Source organism: Diaphorina citri, unplaced genomic scaffold (assembly GCF_000475195.1).
Source record: "Diaphorina citri unplaced genomic scaffold, Diaci psyllid genome assembly version 1.1 scaffold2027, whole genome shotgun sequence".
NCBI lineage: Eukaryota > Metazoa > Arthropoda > Insecta > Hemiptera > Psyllidae > Diaphorina > Diaphorina citri.
In genome coordinates, this window is record NW_007379453.1 from 9,712 (window position 1) to 25,857 (window position 16,146).

The window sequence follows — 16,146 nt, forward strand, 5'->3', positions numbered from 1 at the left end:
CCGGGGTTTTTGATGAAAAAACCCCAAAAAAATTAAAAAGGTTTTTTCATTTTTTTGAAAAAAGATTTAAAAAAAAAAAAAAAAAAAAAAAAGATTGATGAAGAATAATTCAGCTGTATTTTGTATTGTGACTCTTTTTGGATTCAACATGGCTGAGCCAAAGAGATTTCGTTTTGGACGTTCACACTTACTGCCACAGGCCACTTATGTATTTTCAATGGTTATCTGAAAAACGCCCTCTGAGTGATTTTTTTTTTGTTATTATTATTTTTTTTTTATTATTAAAAATTCAAAAAAAAAAGTCCGTCTTTTGTGTTAAGGGAGATGTTTTATTACAGGGGTTGCCAACTAGCGGCCCGCGGGCCACATGTGGCCAGCCAGACCATTTTTGTGGCCCGGGAAGCTTTTTGAGATTTGTACAAACACAAAAAAAGCATTGTTCAGCTACAAATAGAACACGTTTTGAAAAATTTCTCCTGCGGCGCTCAAAATTACCTATATCGGACCACATAATCTGAAAAGTTGGGGGGGGGGGGTTCAATACTTTACTCCCCTATAAATTACCTATATCGGACCACATAATCTGAAAAGGTGGGGGGGGGGGTTTCCTACAATTCTCCCCTATGTACATATGTGGCTTGCGAAGTACCTCCCAATGTAGCATGTGGCCCGCATACACATGGAATTTGGAAACCTATGTTTTAATACATGGGTTTCTGTGGGTAATCACATATGCTTTGACAGCCAGGGTGTTGAAGATGAAAATTCATATCTCTTTGGTTCAGCCATGTTGAATTTAAAAAAAAAAAAATCTTTTTTAGATGTTAAATGGTCTATCATATACATCAAATTTGAAGGAATTCAAAGTTAAAGACTGAAAATGGTACACAAAAGAAAACTTAAAATGCGATTTTTCTCGAAATGTTGAAAATGTCACTTAGGGCGTTTTTGAATTCAACCCCCCAATACAATAAAATTGAAATGAATTAAACTTACCAAACGAGGCACCACCCACAGCTCCCAACCCAGCTGCACCAACTCCAACAGCCGCCCCGATAGGGGGTAATGACACACAGAGCATCCCTGTACCCACCAGGCCCACCCCTGTGAGTAGAGGATTCACATATGTGCGCATAAACTGAGACACGTGAAATATGTCCAGTTCTAGGGTGCCATTCAAGTAACTAAAGGCACCTCCTGCCGGAGCAAACACAATTGAATCATGTGCTATCCCTCGGTTGTTCTTGACAAAGTCTGCCCAGTTTTGATATAACCTGAAATATTATACGGGGTGTCCACCAATGTATGACCCACTCAAATTGCTCCGAATCTGTTGGAGTTTCCGAAGAATAAAAAAAAAAAAAAAAAAAAAACTAATCCCCAAAATTGTCCCAAATTTTTTGGAGTTTCCGAAAAAAAAAAAAAAAAAAAAAAAAAAAACGTATCTCTTTGATATTTGCAAATAATTTTTTGGCAATATTGAAATTCGCGAACAAGTTCAGAAAACCGCGAATTTGGTACCAACTTTGGAATTTCAAATGAGAACCCCAATTTTTTATTGCATATTATTATTCTACGTAAAACTTCATGTACAATCGACTATTCATTTATTTTTTTATTTTATTTATTTTTTATTTATTTATTATTTTTTTTTTTTGCGAATTTCGCGAAGTCATGCAGATTTTGATGACTAAAATGTACCTGTGTGACATCAGTAGATGTAATGTACCGGTTCTGGACCACTTCTGATATTTTTCTGTTAAATTTTATTATCTGATATTTTCTGATAAAATTTTATTATCTGATATTTTCTGATAAAATTTTATTATCTGATATTTTCTGATAAAATTTTATTATCTGATATTTTCTGATAAAATTTTATTATCTGATATTTTCTGATAAAATTTTATTATCTGATATTTTCTGATAAAATTTTATTATCTGATATTTTCTGATAAAATTTTATTATCTGATATTTTCTGATAAAATTTTATTATCTGATATTTTCTGATAAAATTTTATTATCTGATATTTTCTGATAAAATTTTATTATCTGATATTTTCTGTTGAAAGGTTGTTGTCTTATCTTTTCTGTCAAAATTTTATTATCTGTTATTTTCTCATGAAAGGTTGTCTGCAAAATTTAAATCTTAATGGAAACGACATTAAGTTTAATATAAATCTCAATGATGAATTTACAGCTTCGAACATCTAATTGAAAGTTTCTGGAACATATAGTTCAACAGATACAACAAAAGCTTACGATGGAACTACCACAACTGTAAAAATGGTAAATAATTACCTATATAGCACATCTTTTTGATAGGATTGAAGTATATTTAAACAATACACTCATCAATCAAATTGAATATCCAGGAGTGGCAAGTACGGTTCAAGGATGTGTTTGTTATGATGGACCACAAACAAATGGTGCTTTAGAGAATAATAGTTTTAAGTCAGTTGCTGTTCATGGTGGGACTTTCAGTGCAGTCAAAACTTAGGGAGATTTGGGTTTAGGATTTTTCAAAGATGTGAAGTTACCTATTTATAACGGCAACTTTGAAATAGTTTTCAGACGTAATCATAATGACAACATTTTATATAGATATGGTAATGTAGTACCAAACGAGGGGAAAGTAGAAATTAAAGAAATGTCCAATTTATGCAATTGATCTATCCAAACAGCCAGAATCAACTGCAAACCCAAAGGGCAATGCTATTTTAACTGTAGACTTTAATAAAAATGTTGAGGCACCAGCTAACTCAAAAGGAACTGTCTGTTACATTATTCTAGTATCCGGAAAGGCTTTCCAATATAACACATCCAATGGACTTGTACAACAGCAAATTCTATAAATTCAATTGCAAAATTTTTGAAATGTAAACATTTTTAGTCCGTCCTTCCTTTATAATTACAATAGTAATAAAAAGGTATAAGGGACGGACTATTGTTTTCGCTTCGGTGTCTGTCAGTCTGCTGAAAATGCATGTTTCTGGAGATAAATGTTAACGTAACATTTTTTCTCCTCAATATTTTTCCCCCATTTTTTAAACCAGGTGCTTTAGAAAAGAAAACAGAACATTAATTTACTACTGGTAAAAATTAGAGACGACCTATGATTTTTTTCACATTTTCTCACACAAATGAGGTCTGATCTTGAAATTTGTCGCGACGACCTATGAACTTAAAGCGAGAAAGTTTTAGATAACACTTCAGTCGTTATTTTAAGACCGGACGTGTGTTAAGCTACGCCGAGCAAGGCCAATAAATGGATGGGTGACTTGAACCTTATATTGGGAATAAAGGGAGAACGGGCTCTAGTCTTGATTTTAAATCATTACATGAAAGTAAAATCGAAAAATCAAATCAAGAATAATAATAAACTGAATATTAAACAAATTAGGTAGGTACATAGGTACTGATCGAATAAACTACGGGCTAAATAATTCCCGGAGGGACGGGCCCAGCTTGTTAATTTCCTTTCAACAACCTTTCAACAGAAAATATCGGACAACAACCTTTTATCAGAAAATATCAGATAATTAAATTTTGACAGAAAAGATCAGACAACAACCTTTCATCAGAAAATATCAGATAATAAAATTTTATCAGAAAATATCAAACAACAACCTTTCAACAGAAAATATCAGATAGGTACCTAATAAAATTTAACAGAAAAATATCAGAAGTGGTCCAGAACCGGTACATTACATCTACTGACATCATTTCACAATGCTTTTCCTTCGTAAATCATGTGGTAACATCAGATCTTAAATCGAGACTATTTTTCTCGAATTCGCGAAAATTTGCAAAGTTCGCGAATAGACAAAGTGATTAAGGAGCGCGGTAGCGCTCCGTCCCGCCAAGTCAAGAAAGTTTGACCGCGCTACCAGAGATATTATACGCGACAGGGAAAGTAGCCGTTTTCAGGTAGTTGTAGGGGGACAACTACAAATGATGGAAGAAAACGGATTATGTGTGTGTGTTGGGGCATAAAAGTAGACCAAGTTGAAAAAAAAAATCATCAAATCCGGCTAGGTTTAGCCGGAGATATTTGACTTTGAAAAACGTCAAATTTTTCATCATTTTACCAAGTTGAAAAAAAATGTCATCAAAATCGGTTAAGTTTAGCCGGAGATATTTTACTTTGAAAAACGTCAAATTTTTCATCATTTTCTGCTACCAAGTTGAAAAAAAATGTCATCAAAATCGGTTAAGTTTAGCCGGAGATATTTTACTTTGAAAAACGTCAAATTTTTCATCATTTTCTGCTGCTTTGCTTCCGCTTCTTCTTTGACGTTGACCGCTCTACAGCCTAAACCACTGGACCGATTTTGATGGTTGATGGCTCATTTTTTTTTCTCGTGAGTGGTAGGTGTGCCTTTTCATATTTTCAAGGTACCCAAAGGGCCCCTTCAACCTTAAATTTGATAAAAGAGTGACTTTTAGGGGAAAAATTCTAAATTATCGCTCGAGTTGATTAATAAGGAAGTTTTGTGCTACGTAGAGAAATAAGTCGAAGTGTCCAGGAATGTGGTCTCTGACAAACTGCTGAGCGGGTGGGGTGGGAGTTCGAATCCCACTGTGGTCATTTTTTTTTGTATATAATTTTATCATTTAAAAATATTTTATGGATAGCCATAGTTACTTTTTTCATAATTTTATAGTTGAAAAAAAAAAAAATAAATAAATAAAAATATGAAAAATGATTTTCATGTAGGTACCTACATTATCATTATCTTCTTAGTAGGCAGTTGTAGAATAATAATATGTAAGTGCTTATGTACTATTGTACATAACCAATTTTTTACTTTGTATTTTAGTAATTACCCATGACTCCCCTTAAACATGTCATTTATTACGATAAAATCTGCGTAAGGCGAGAATCGAACCCGCGGCCTAGCACTTACAAGGCGGACTCGCTACCAACCAAGCTGAATAGGAAAAAAGAAGGGAAGAAAACTAAAACAAAGAAAGACAGCCTTTCCGAGAATTAGGTTAGATTAACTGGCCAATATAAAGTTGTTTTCCTTTGATATTATGCTGAGTGCTGAGCACGTCACGTCAGATTAAGGAGCGCGGCAGCGCTCCGCCCCGCCAAGTCAAGAAAGTTTGACCGCGCTACTAGAGATATTATATGTGACAGGGAAAGTATTAAAAATTTTTTTAAAAAAAAAAAAGAGATTTTTTTTTTTTTTTTTTTTTTCCGAAAACTCCAACAGATTCGGAGCAATTTGAGTGGGTCATACATTGGTGGACACCCTGTATTTATTTTTTGTTTCAAAGAAAAGTTTTTGTCAGCCTAGCTAAGGCATCTGATTTGTAAGTGCTAGGCCGCGGATTCGATTGCCACCTGGGGCGGATTTTATCCTGATGAGATAATGTTCGTTCTCGGAACGGCTGGCTTTCTCCTATCACCTGTCTTCCTTCCCTCTTCGATTTCTGGATGATAACACCTTGGCAGTTAACAGTCCCTCTTTCAAAATCTTTTTTTTTTTTTTTTTTTTTAAAAGGAAGAGGTTTGGTATGGGGAGGGAGTTCCCCAAGGTAAAAGCCAAGGTTTTATTGTCTCAAAAGCAAAGGGAGAAGGAAGACAGGACAGGAGAAAATAGTACAATCCAAGAACGAACCTCATCTGTTTAGGCCAGCCTAGTTAGACATCTGCCCTGAGCGGGAATCTAGTACAATAGTACATGACCAAGCACATACAAGGCAGACACACTACTCTTCATCAAAGCTAGCTAGGACTGGTTAATTAAAAAACTTACCAAAACTTATCCCATGATGTTATTACGGTATTTTCACTAGGAAATGGTCGGAACTTACTAAAACTTACCCAATGATGTTACTATGGCATTTTTCACACGGAAATTATCGGAACTTACCAAATCTTACTCAATAATGTTATTATGGTATTTTTTCACTCGGAAACCACCCGAACTTACTAAAACTTACCCAAAGATATTACTATGGTGGTTTTCACTCAGAAATAACCCAAACTCACCAAACCTTACCAAATGATGTTACTATGCCTATTGTCTTTGTACTTTGTTGCGCTACGCTCATACGTCATATTATTATGCTAAGTTTCTGCAAAAAGTTATGAGATCCCCCCAAAAAATGCCACTTCGTGGCATAAAAAAGACCCCGCCAAGTCGTTCCTCGCAAAATAAATCAAGTGCCACAAAAAATAAACAAAACTCTATCCCACCCCAAAAAAGATTAGAAATCAATTTTGTACCCCGCCTTTTATTCACTTCATAATTTGTGTGCTCCTCCTTCACGTAGTACCTACCTTTCTTTCCCCTCATTGCACTCCTCTTTCCTCTAATATTACTTCTGCTTCACTGCATTGGCGGTGTGCCACCTACCTTTCTTTACCCTCATTGCACTCCTCTTTCCTCTAATCTCACTTCTGCTTCACTGCATTGGCGGCGTGCCATCGATTTCATTTTAAAGCATTGCACGCCGCCAATGCAGTGAAGCAGAAGTGAGATTAGAGGAAAGAGGAGTGCAATGAGGGTAAAGAAAGGTAGGTGGCACACCGCCAATGCAGTGAAGCAGAAGTAATATTAGAGGAAAGAGGAGTGCAATGAGGGGAAAGAAAGGTAAGTACTACGTGAAGGAGGAGCACACAAATTATGAAGTGAATAAAAGGCGGGGTACAAAATAGATTTCTAAACTTTTTTGGGGTGGGATGGAGTTTTGTTTATTTTTTGTGGGTTGAAATGTACCGTGTGACAGACACATCATTTCACCATGTTTTTCTGTCATAAATCACGAGTTAACATCCGATTTTGGATTAATTTCATTTTTTGCGAATTCGGGAAAAATGGTCTCAATCCCAAATCTGATGTTACCACATAATTTATGAAGAAAAAACATTGTGAAATGATTTGTCACACAGTTCATTTCAATCACCTTGTAGATTTGCGAACTTTGCAAATTTCGCGAATTCGCAAAAAATGGTCTCAGTCCAAAATCTGATGTTACCACATGACTTATGAAGGAAAAACATTGTAAAATGATTGTCACACAGGTACATTTTAGTTAGTTCAATGTTTGCAAAATTCGCGAAAACGCGAATCGCAAAAAAATAAATGAACAGTCGATTGTACATGAAATTTTACGTAAAATAATATTATGCAATAAAAAATTGGGGCTCTCATTTGAAATTCCAAAGTTGGTACCAAATTCGCGGTTTTCGGGAACTTGTTCTCGTATTTCAATATCCCACCCCAAAAAAGTTTAGAAATCTATTTTGTACCCCGCCTTTTATTCATGGGGGGGGGGGGGAAACCACAAACTTTTTTTTTTTCTTTTCTACAAGGGTAACTTCTAAAAAAAATTGCCCATCCCTGGTGTGTACCTTACCTCAAGTCATCACCAATAAACAGATTGTCACATGGTTTGTCACGTTTTGAACATTTGGCAAACCGAAACAATTTCATTACTTTAATATCTTGTCTTTTTTGTTTTTTGCCAGCTTTTACATGAAGCACCATCACATAGTTCATGAAAATGTTATCCAGACCGTATTTTGTTTCTTTTAAAACAATATCAATAATTTTGTTACATTTTTCTTTATTCTTTTCATCAGCTTTTTTTGCTTTTTCATCCTTCGGGGTATCTGACCGCTCCACTGCAAAAGGAAATCATGGGAAAACATAATAGAGGAAATGCATTTGAGTAAAAATTATTAATAAATTATTAATAAAACGTTACATTTTTCTTTATTCTTTTCATCAGCTTTTTTTTGCTGCTTTTTCATCCTTCGGGGTATCTGACCACTTCACTGCAAAAGGAAATCATGGGAAAACATAATAGAGGAAATACCTACATTTGAGTAAAAATTATGAATAAGGTACTTGTGCAGAAGTCACGTGTGTGGAAGTTTGCTATCAAAGGAACTGGCACAAACGAGCAGTGACCAGAGTTATCATAGGGTTAGGTTAAACACAAAAAGGAGTTTTCACAATTAGAGCAGTGATTATTATAGGGTTCCACTTAGGTATTTGCAAAATGAAATCAATTGCTAGGAATTATGTATGGTGGCCTAACGTTGATAAAGATATTGAATTGGTTTGTAAATCTTGTGAACTTTGCCTCAAAGAAAATTCGTGCGTGATTATTTATCCAGTATGAACTTTTCCAAGTCACCGTTGAATATCAATTCCATACCCGGTGAATTAATCATGGGCATGATACACCCTAGGAATGTATCACACATAGCTGACTCAAAACCCACCGTGTATGGACAAATGAAAGGTTAAATAGTTAAAGGCTTTATGGTTAGGTTAAATACAACAAGCGGGGCCCATCCCTCCGGGAATTTTTTGATCTTGGTTAAAGAAAATCAGTATTTATGTAGGTACCTACCCAGTGGCGTAGCATGGTCTAAATTCAAGTGTAGGGCGTGTAGAACGACTTGGCGGGGTCTTTTTTATGCCACGAAGTGGTATTTTTTGGGGGGATCTCATAACTTTTTGCAGAAACTTACTATAATATGACGTATGAGCATAGCGCAACAAAGTACAAAGGCAATGGGCAGGTACCTACCTACCTACCTACCTACCTATGTACCTTCCCAGTTCCACACTCGCCTTAGTATGCGTGATAATCCTGGCTAGGAAAATTGTTCAACTTTGAAAAAAAAAAAAAAATGTGTACCTACTTTAATTTTGATACCCATAAACTTTTACATGGAACGCACGGTTTAGGAGTTATAAGCGAAAAACTGACAAAAGTGCGAAATTTCGGCCATTTTCTGGCGGTTTTTCACCGCCAAATTTAATGTTCTCCCCTGAACTCTCATACCATAATAACATCATTATGTAAGTTTTAGTAAGTTCGGGTCATTCCCGAGTTAAAAATACCGGCTAAACTTAACCGATTTTGATGGCAGAAGCAGCAGCAGCAGCAGAAAATGATGAAAAATTTGACGTTTTTTAAAGTCAAATATCTCCGGCTAAACTTAACTGATTTTGATGATTTTTTTTTTCAACTTGGTCTGCTTTCATGCCCCAACACACACACATGCAATCCGTTTTCTTCCGTCATTTGTAGTTGTCCCCCTACAACTACCTGAAAACGGCTACTTTCCCTGTCGCGTATAATATCTCTAGTAGCGCGGTCAAACTTACCTGACTTGGCGGGGCGGAGCGCTACCGCGCTCCTTAATCTGACGTGACGTGCTCAGCATAATATCAAAGGAAAACAACTTTATATTGGCCAGGTAATTAACCTAATTCTCGGAAAGGCTGTCTTTCTCCTATCCTGTCTTTCTTCTTTGTTTTAGTTTTTTCCCTTCTTTTTTTCCTATTCAGCTTGGTTAATAGCGAGTTAGCGAGTCCGCCTTGTAAGTGCTAGGCCGCGGGTTCGATTCTCGCCTTAGGCAGATTTTATCGTAATAAATGACATGTTTAGGGGAGTCATGGGTAATTACTAAAATACAATTGACAAAAGTGCGAAATTTCGGCCATTTTCTGGCGGTTTTTCACCGCCAAATGTTCTCCCCTGAACTCTCGATTTCTCAAATTTTTGGATCCTATGAAAAAGAAAGTGATTTACCTACCCTAATTAGGGATTTTAAGGGATTTTTAATCATTTTAAGGGATAATAATTTTTATTTATCTAATAAAAATACATTAATTATTTGAAGTCAATATTTAAGGGTATTTGAGTGAAATTTCGAGTGTGTGGCCGCCATACACGCCCTACATGGACGCTACGCCACTGCTCCATTCCATTTCTTTTTTTCTGGCCTCTCTTCTTTCTTTTATTCTTTCCTTTTTTAACTGCTAGTATAACGTTCCTACCACTAATATAGCAGACTACACCTACCTACCAACCTACCTCTTTCTCTTTTTACTCTCATTCTCTCTTCTTTTCCCTCTCTTTGTCCTCTTTTTTAGCCCGTCCTTCCTTTGTTAAATTACAATAGTAATAACAAAAGGTATAGTGGACGGACTATTGTATTCGCTTCGGTGTCTGTCTGTCTGTTCCCATAGAGAAGGACTTATCCAAATTTGGTCGACCTACCTATACATCAAATTAAAGGTCTTTTTACGAGGAAAACGAAAGTGGTGGTGCAAATTTCTTCCAGAAAACCAATTCGATTTTCTCTTCGATTTTCGGGATGAAATAACAGCTCAATGGTTACAGTTCCCTCTATCGATTTTTTTTCTCTCTCTCTCTGTCTGTCTGTCTCTCTCTCTCTCTTTCTCTCTCTCTCTCTCTCTCTCTCTCTAAAAACTACCTGCCTATTACGTAGTAACTACCATTATGGGCCGAAGGTTGTAACTGTGGCTGTTTAAATACCACTTGGTCGGATAGCGTACAAGTTTGTAGGCAATATCATAAACATAAACCTATGTACCTACAGGTCTGTAGGCAGGGCCAAATTTAGAGGGTGGGCGAGGGGCCCGCCCCAACTCGACCTTCATTTTTCTCCTTTTCTGCAGTCTCTCTCTCTCTCTCTCTCTCTCTCTCTCTCTCTCTCTCTCTCTCTCTCTCTCTCTCTCTCTCTCTCTCTCTAAAAACTACCTGCCTATGACGTAGTAACTATCATTATGGGCCAAAGGGTTGTAACTGTGGCTGTTTAAATACCACATAGTCGGATAACGTACAAGTTTGTAGGCAATATCATAAACATAAACCTATGTACCTGCAGGTCTGTAGGCAGGGCCATATTTAGAGGGTGGGCGAGGGGCCCGCCCCAACTCGACCTTCATTTTTCTCCTTTACTGTAATAATAATAATAATAGACTCTTGAGTGGAAGGTAACCACTAGGCGAGATTAACGCCGGAGGCGTTTTCTACCACCTAACCCTTAGAGCTCTATTATTATGAATTGCCAAATCCGCGAACATAATCGCGAAATCCGCGAACAAAATCGTGAAATCCGCGAACAAAATCGCGAAATCCGCGAACATAATGGCGAAATCCGCGAACATAATTGCGAAATCCGCGAACATAATCGCCAAATCCGCGAACGTAATCGCGAAATCCGCGAACGTAATCGCGAAATCCGCGAACGTAATCGCGAAATCCGCGAACGTAATCGCGAAATCCGCGAACGTAATCGCGAAATCCGCGAACGTAATCGCGAAATCCGCGAACGTAATCGCGAAATCCGCGAACGTAATCGCGAAATCCGCGAACGTAATCGCGAAATCCGCGAACGTAATCGCGAAATCCGCGAACGTAATCGCGAAATCCGCGAACGTAATCGCGAAATCCGCGAACGTAATCGCGAAATCCGCGAACGTAATCGCGAAATCCGCGAACGTAATCGCGAAATCCGCGAACGTAATCGCGAAATCCGCGAACATAATCGCGAAATCCGCGACCATAATCGCGAAATCCGCGAACATAATCGCGAAATCCGCGAACAAAATCGCGAAATCCGCGATCATAATCGCCAAATCCGCGAACATAATCGCCAAATCGGCGAACATAATCGCCAAATCCGCGAACATAATCGCGAAATCACATAGGTACGATATGTACATAGGTACGATAGGTGATAGGTAACATACCTATTATTAAAAACAGATAAACAAAAAATACAGTCGAACCTGGATGAAAAACTGAACGGGACGCCGGTACACCCCCTGAAATTCGGGACTGTCCCGGCCAATTCGGGACGTTTGGCAAGCCTACGCACATAGCCTCGTGAGGATAATATATTGAGTGTCTATATCGATTGAGTTGCGACCAGTGGCGGCATTACCAGTGTAAAAAGATTATTGACATATGGAAATTGATTGATTGATTGATTGATTGCAAAGGAGGCACTTGGTAATGCTGTAATATCCACAAAAGTTGTGAAAAGGTTCTGCTTTTCCGAAAACAGTTTAATGCTTTTATTTTTGAAATTTATATTTCCAGAACAGGAAAATTTTAACTCCTGAAAAATAATAATAATAATAATAATAATAATAATAATAATAATAATAATAATAATAAAAATAAGTAGTCCACAGGCAGGTAATTAAGGAACTGTATGGTAAGTATTCAAGAGTCGTATAATGAGTAATAATCACTGTGATTTGGACCTACCAATGTTGCCATGTGTATTGTATGTATGTCGTGTAACACGTAACAATAATACCATGTTGTCGATACTGATGATAATTTGGTGCATGTTTACATCAGTGGGGGTTCGACGGAGAGGGTTCGAGGGTTCGTAACCTGCTGATGTAAAAATAATAAGATACCCGTCCAGGGAGAACTTTATCCTAAAGAGATTACAAGGTTTGTTTAGAGGTAGACAAATGAAATTTTATTAGTCAGCTTTGTTAGCTTGGAAGGTAGAGCGTCTGCCTTGAAAGCGCTTGGTCGTGGATTACATTTCAGCGCAGGTTCGGATAAGGTTCATTTTCGGAACGGCTGGTTTTCTCCTTTTATGGTCTAATTCCCGGAGATTATAAGGTTTGTTTAGAGGTAGACAAATGAAATTTTATTAGTCAGCTTTGTTAGCTTGGAAGGTAGAGCGTCTGCCTTGAAAGTGCTTGGTCGTGGATTACATTCCAGCGCAGGTTCGGATAAGGTTCATTTTCGGAACGGCTGGTTTTCTCCTTTTATGGTCTAATTCCCTTTTCGCTTTCAGAATGATAAAACCCTACCACTTACTTCAGATCCCTATATCAAACTTCTTTAAGTTTATGCTAGCTGACAGAACTATTGCTATTTTAGGACAGGTAAGACCAAAAAATCCCTTTCAGTACTTACCTATTGTTCCTAATAACCTGAAGTGTTGTCCTTAGAAACTTGATAGTTTCCTTTTGTGATATTTCCTATTGTGATACTGTCTGCTTTTTTTTTTTTTTTTCTACTGTGTGATTTCCTTCTTATACATAATATACCTATATTTTTTATATATATAGAAAACTCAAATGTAAAATTGTAAATTGTGTATAATGTTGTCACAATCACAATAAAATAAATTGAATTGAATTGACCTATATCAAACTTCTTTAAGTTTATGCTAGCTGACAGAAATATTGCTATTTTAGGACAGGTAAGACCAAAAAATCCCTTTCAGTACTAACCTATTGTTCCTAATAACCTGAAGCGTTCTTAAAAACTTGATAGTTTCCTTTTGTGATATTTCCTACTATGATACTGTCTTTTTTATTTATTAATTTTTTCTACTGTGTGATTTCCTTCTTTATACATAATATATAGGTACCTACATTTTTATATAGATAGAAAACTTAAATGTAAAATTGTAAATTGTGTATACCTACCTAATGTTGTAACAATCACAATAAAATAAATTGAATTGAATTGGTACACTCTGTATTTTTAAAATGCTCACAGCAACACCCTGTATACTAACTCGTGTATATCGTGATGAATGTCGTGCTAGATGTTTTGATTGACATACCGGTATAAACTTACCTATGTAATACACATCTACCGACATAAATACTTAGGTACCTATTTGTAGACCAGCGATTTTCAACCGGGGGTATGCGAGAAAGCCTCTGGGGGTTCACACACAAAAAAAAAAAAGAATAAATAAATATGAAAATAAATGTGTAATGGTGGACAAATGCAAATTTTGAATTTGAACTTCAAGGTACTGAAGTACTGAATTTTTTCAATGTACTGAGTGTGTTTAGAACTCAGTAGTAATGATAGGTACACATCAGTCTATAGGTATGGGAACCCTGTACTCATTGTGATGGTGGTGGGGAATGGGGAGAGAGAAAGAGAGGATATAGAGAAAGATAAAGAAATAGAGGAAGGGAGAGATGCAAAGAACAATAAACCAAGGAAAGAAAAAAAAAAACGAACTGTGAATGAGAATCTTAAAATTTCGTGAAGGAGAATGAGAGAGAGAAGGGAGTGAATTGAACAAGGAAAAGAAAAGGGGAAGAGAGAACTGAGGGATGAAAGAAAAAGAAGAAGAAGAAGAAAAAGAGGAAGAGGAGGAGAAGGAAAGGAAGAAGAGGAGGATCTGATATCGAAATATATTATGGACATGGAATATTAAAATGGCCGAAGGCTAATCTTGAGAAAATCTCATTTCACTTCTCTCGCCTTGAATAATCTTGCCTCTCCTTCTTATTCCTCCCCTTCCTTCTTCTCATTTCCCCTACTTCTTCTCCTCCTTATCCTCCCCTCCTTCTTCTCATTTCCCCTACGAACGAAGAACAAGGTAAAAAAAGAAGATCAAAATGCATACACAGATGCAACTTCCAAAGAAGGAAGAGAGGGAGAGAGAGAGAGAGAGAGAGAGAGAGAGGGAGATCAAATAGATGCAACCTTGAAAGAAAATAGAGAAAGACAACAATAAAAACATTCACACAAAAATAATTATATAAGGAAAATACATAAAAGGTGGAAAAAATAAGGTAGGTAGGTACATACAAAAATTGTGTAGTGTAGTACAGAAGAAAGACAAATAGAAGAGAGAAATAGAGAGAAAAAATATTATGCCAGGAAGATGAGGAAGAATGGAAGATGAAGAGAGGGAGAGAGAGAGAAAGAGAGGATATAGAGAAAGATAAAGAAATAGAGGAAGGGAGAGATGCAAAGAACAATAAACCAAGGAAAAAAAAAGGAACTCAGAATAAGAATCTTAAAATTTCTTGAAGGAGAATGAGAGAGTGAAGGGAGTGAATTGAACAAGGAAAAGAAAAGGGGAAGAGAGAACTGAGGGATGAAAGAAAAAGAAGAAGAAGAAGAAAAAGAGGAAGAGGAGGAGAAGGAAAGGAAGAAGAGGAGGATCTGATATCGAAATATATTATGGACATGGAATATTAAAATGGCCGAAGGCTAATCTTGAGAAAATCTCATTTCACTTCTCTCGTCTTGAATAATCTTGCCTACTCTCCTTCTTATTCCTCCCCTCCATTCTTCTCATTTCACCTACTTCTTCTCCTCCTTATCCTCCCTTCCTTCTTCTCATTTCCCCTGCTTCTTCTCCTTTCCCCTACTTCTTCTCCTTTTCCCCCTTTCACCTACTTCTTCTCCTCCTTATTCTCCCCTCCTTCTTCTCATTTCCCCTGCTTCTTCTCCTTCTTCTCATTTCCCCTACTTCTTCTCCTTTTCCCTCTTTCACCTACTTCTTCTCCTCCTTATTCTCCCCTCCTTGTGTCCAACTTTGTAAGAAAGAATCAGGAAAGACAAGTAAAGTATTATAGAGGGGGTAGAAATGTGACATTTTCGGTTAATGACCAAGTATTAGTTAAATATTTTCAAGATAATAAACCTTGTTGGGTAAGAGCTATAGTTCTTAAATCTCTTGGACCAGTTACATATTTAGTTCAAATAGAAAACGGTGGTAAAGTAAAAAGACATGTAAATCAAATGAAACTTTTCAATAATTTTTCCTTTTATCCAGACGAACCTACTATCCCTACTTCTACAAAAAATAGTGACAATCTTGTAGATAAATCAGGATATTTTGTCATTCCACAAACCAATATTAGACCAGAAATTCCTAATAATCCTGATTCAAGAACTGAAATTAATGTAGAAGATTCTTCTACGTCTAATCCTTTACTTCCAAATCATTCTTCCTTTGATTCACACAATTACTCAAATTTTTCCAGTTCTCATGATAGCTCTAGTAGTGAATCAACTTTGAACGATTCAACCTTTAGTGATGATAGCAATACTGAAACATTGGTGTCTCAAAATTCAATTTCGGGTGCTGATACAAATATAGCTAGGGATAACGTAACTTTGACAAGAAGTGGTAGAGTTTCCAAACCTCCTGAACGATATACTCCATAATAATTTGTCACATATGTATTTTTTATTTTAGTTTGGGAGGTATGTAATATTTTCGGACTGGTTCAACACTTCAGCCAGTTTGATTTGACATTCGAAGATCCTTTCTCCATCAGAATTTGATTTTGAATCGAAAAATAAATTTGCTCTCACTTTGCATCTGATTTGTCTTCTAAATATTATAGAGAACAAAAATCAACGGAACGATTCAAAACATACTTCACACATTCAAAAGAGTATCTCAGCCAAGGAGGTCAAGCAGATCTTAGATCTCAGCATAGTTGCTCTCCGTTCTCAAGGCGACTTGCTCTCATTTTTGCATCTGATTTGTCTTCTAAATATTATAAATGGCGACGAGAATAAAAGATCATTTTCAATTTCACACTTCTTATTGT

The 16,146-nt window shown here is 36.6% G+C and overlaps 1 protein-coding gene across 1 annotated transcript in view; it reads right to left on the minus strand.

Moving 5' to 3' along the window:
• Window positions 1-16,146, minus strand: part of LOC103517982 — a gene marked incomplete at its 3' end in the record, with an annotated part of 39,749 nt that overhangs the window by 9,705 nt on the left and 13,898 nt on the right. The window contains exons 3-4 of the mRNA XM_008483033.2: window positions 7,376-7,643; window positions 997-1,274 (exon numbers count right to left, since the gene is read on the minus strand). Of these exons, the coding sequence (XP_008481255.1) occupies window positions 997-1,274; window positions 7,376-7,643 (546 nt within the window). The remainder of the gene's footprint in view (window positions 1-996; window positions 1,275-7,375; window positions 7,644-16,146) is intronic.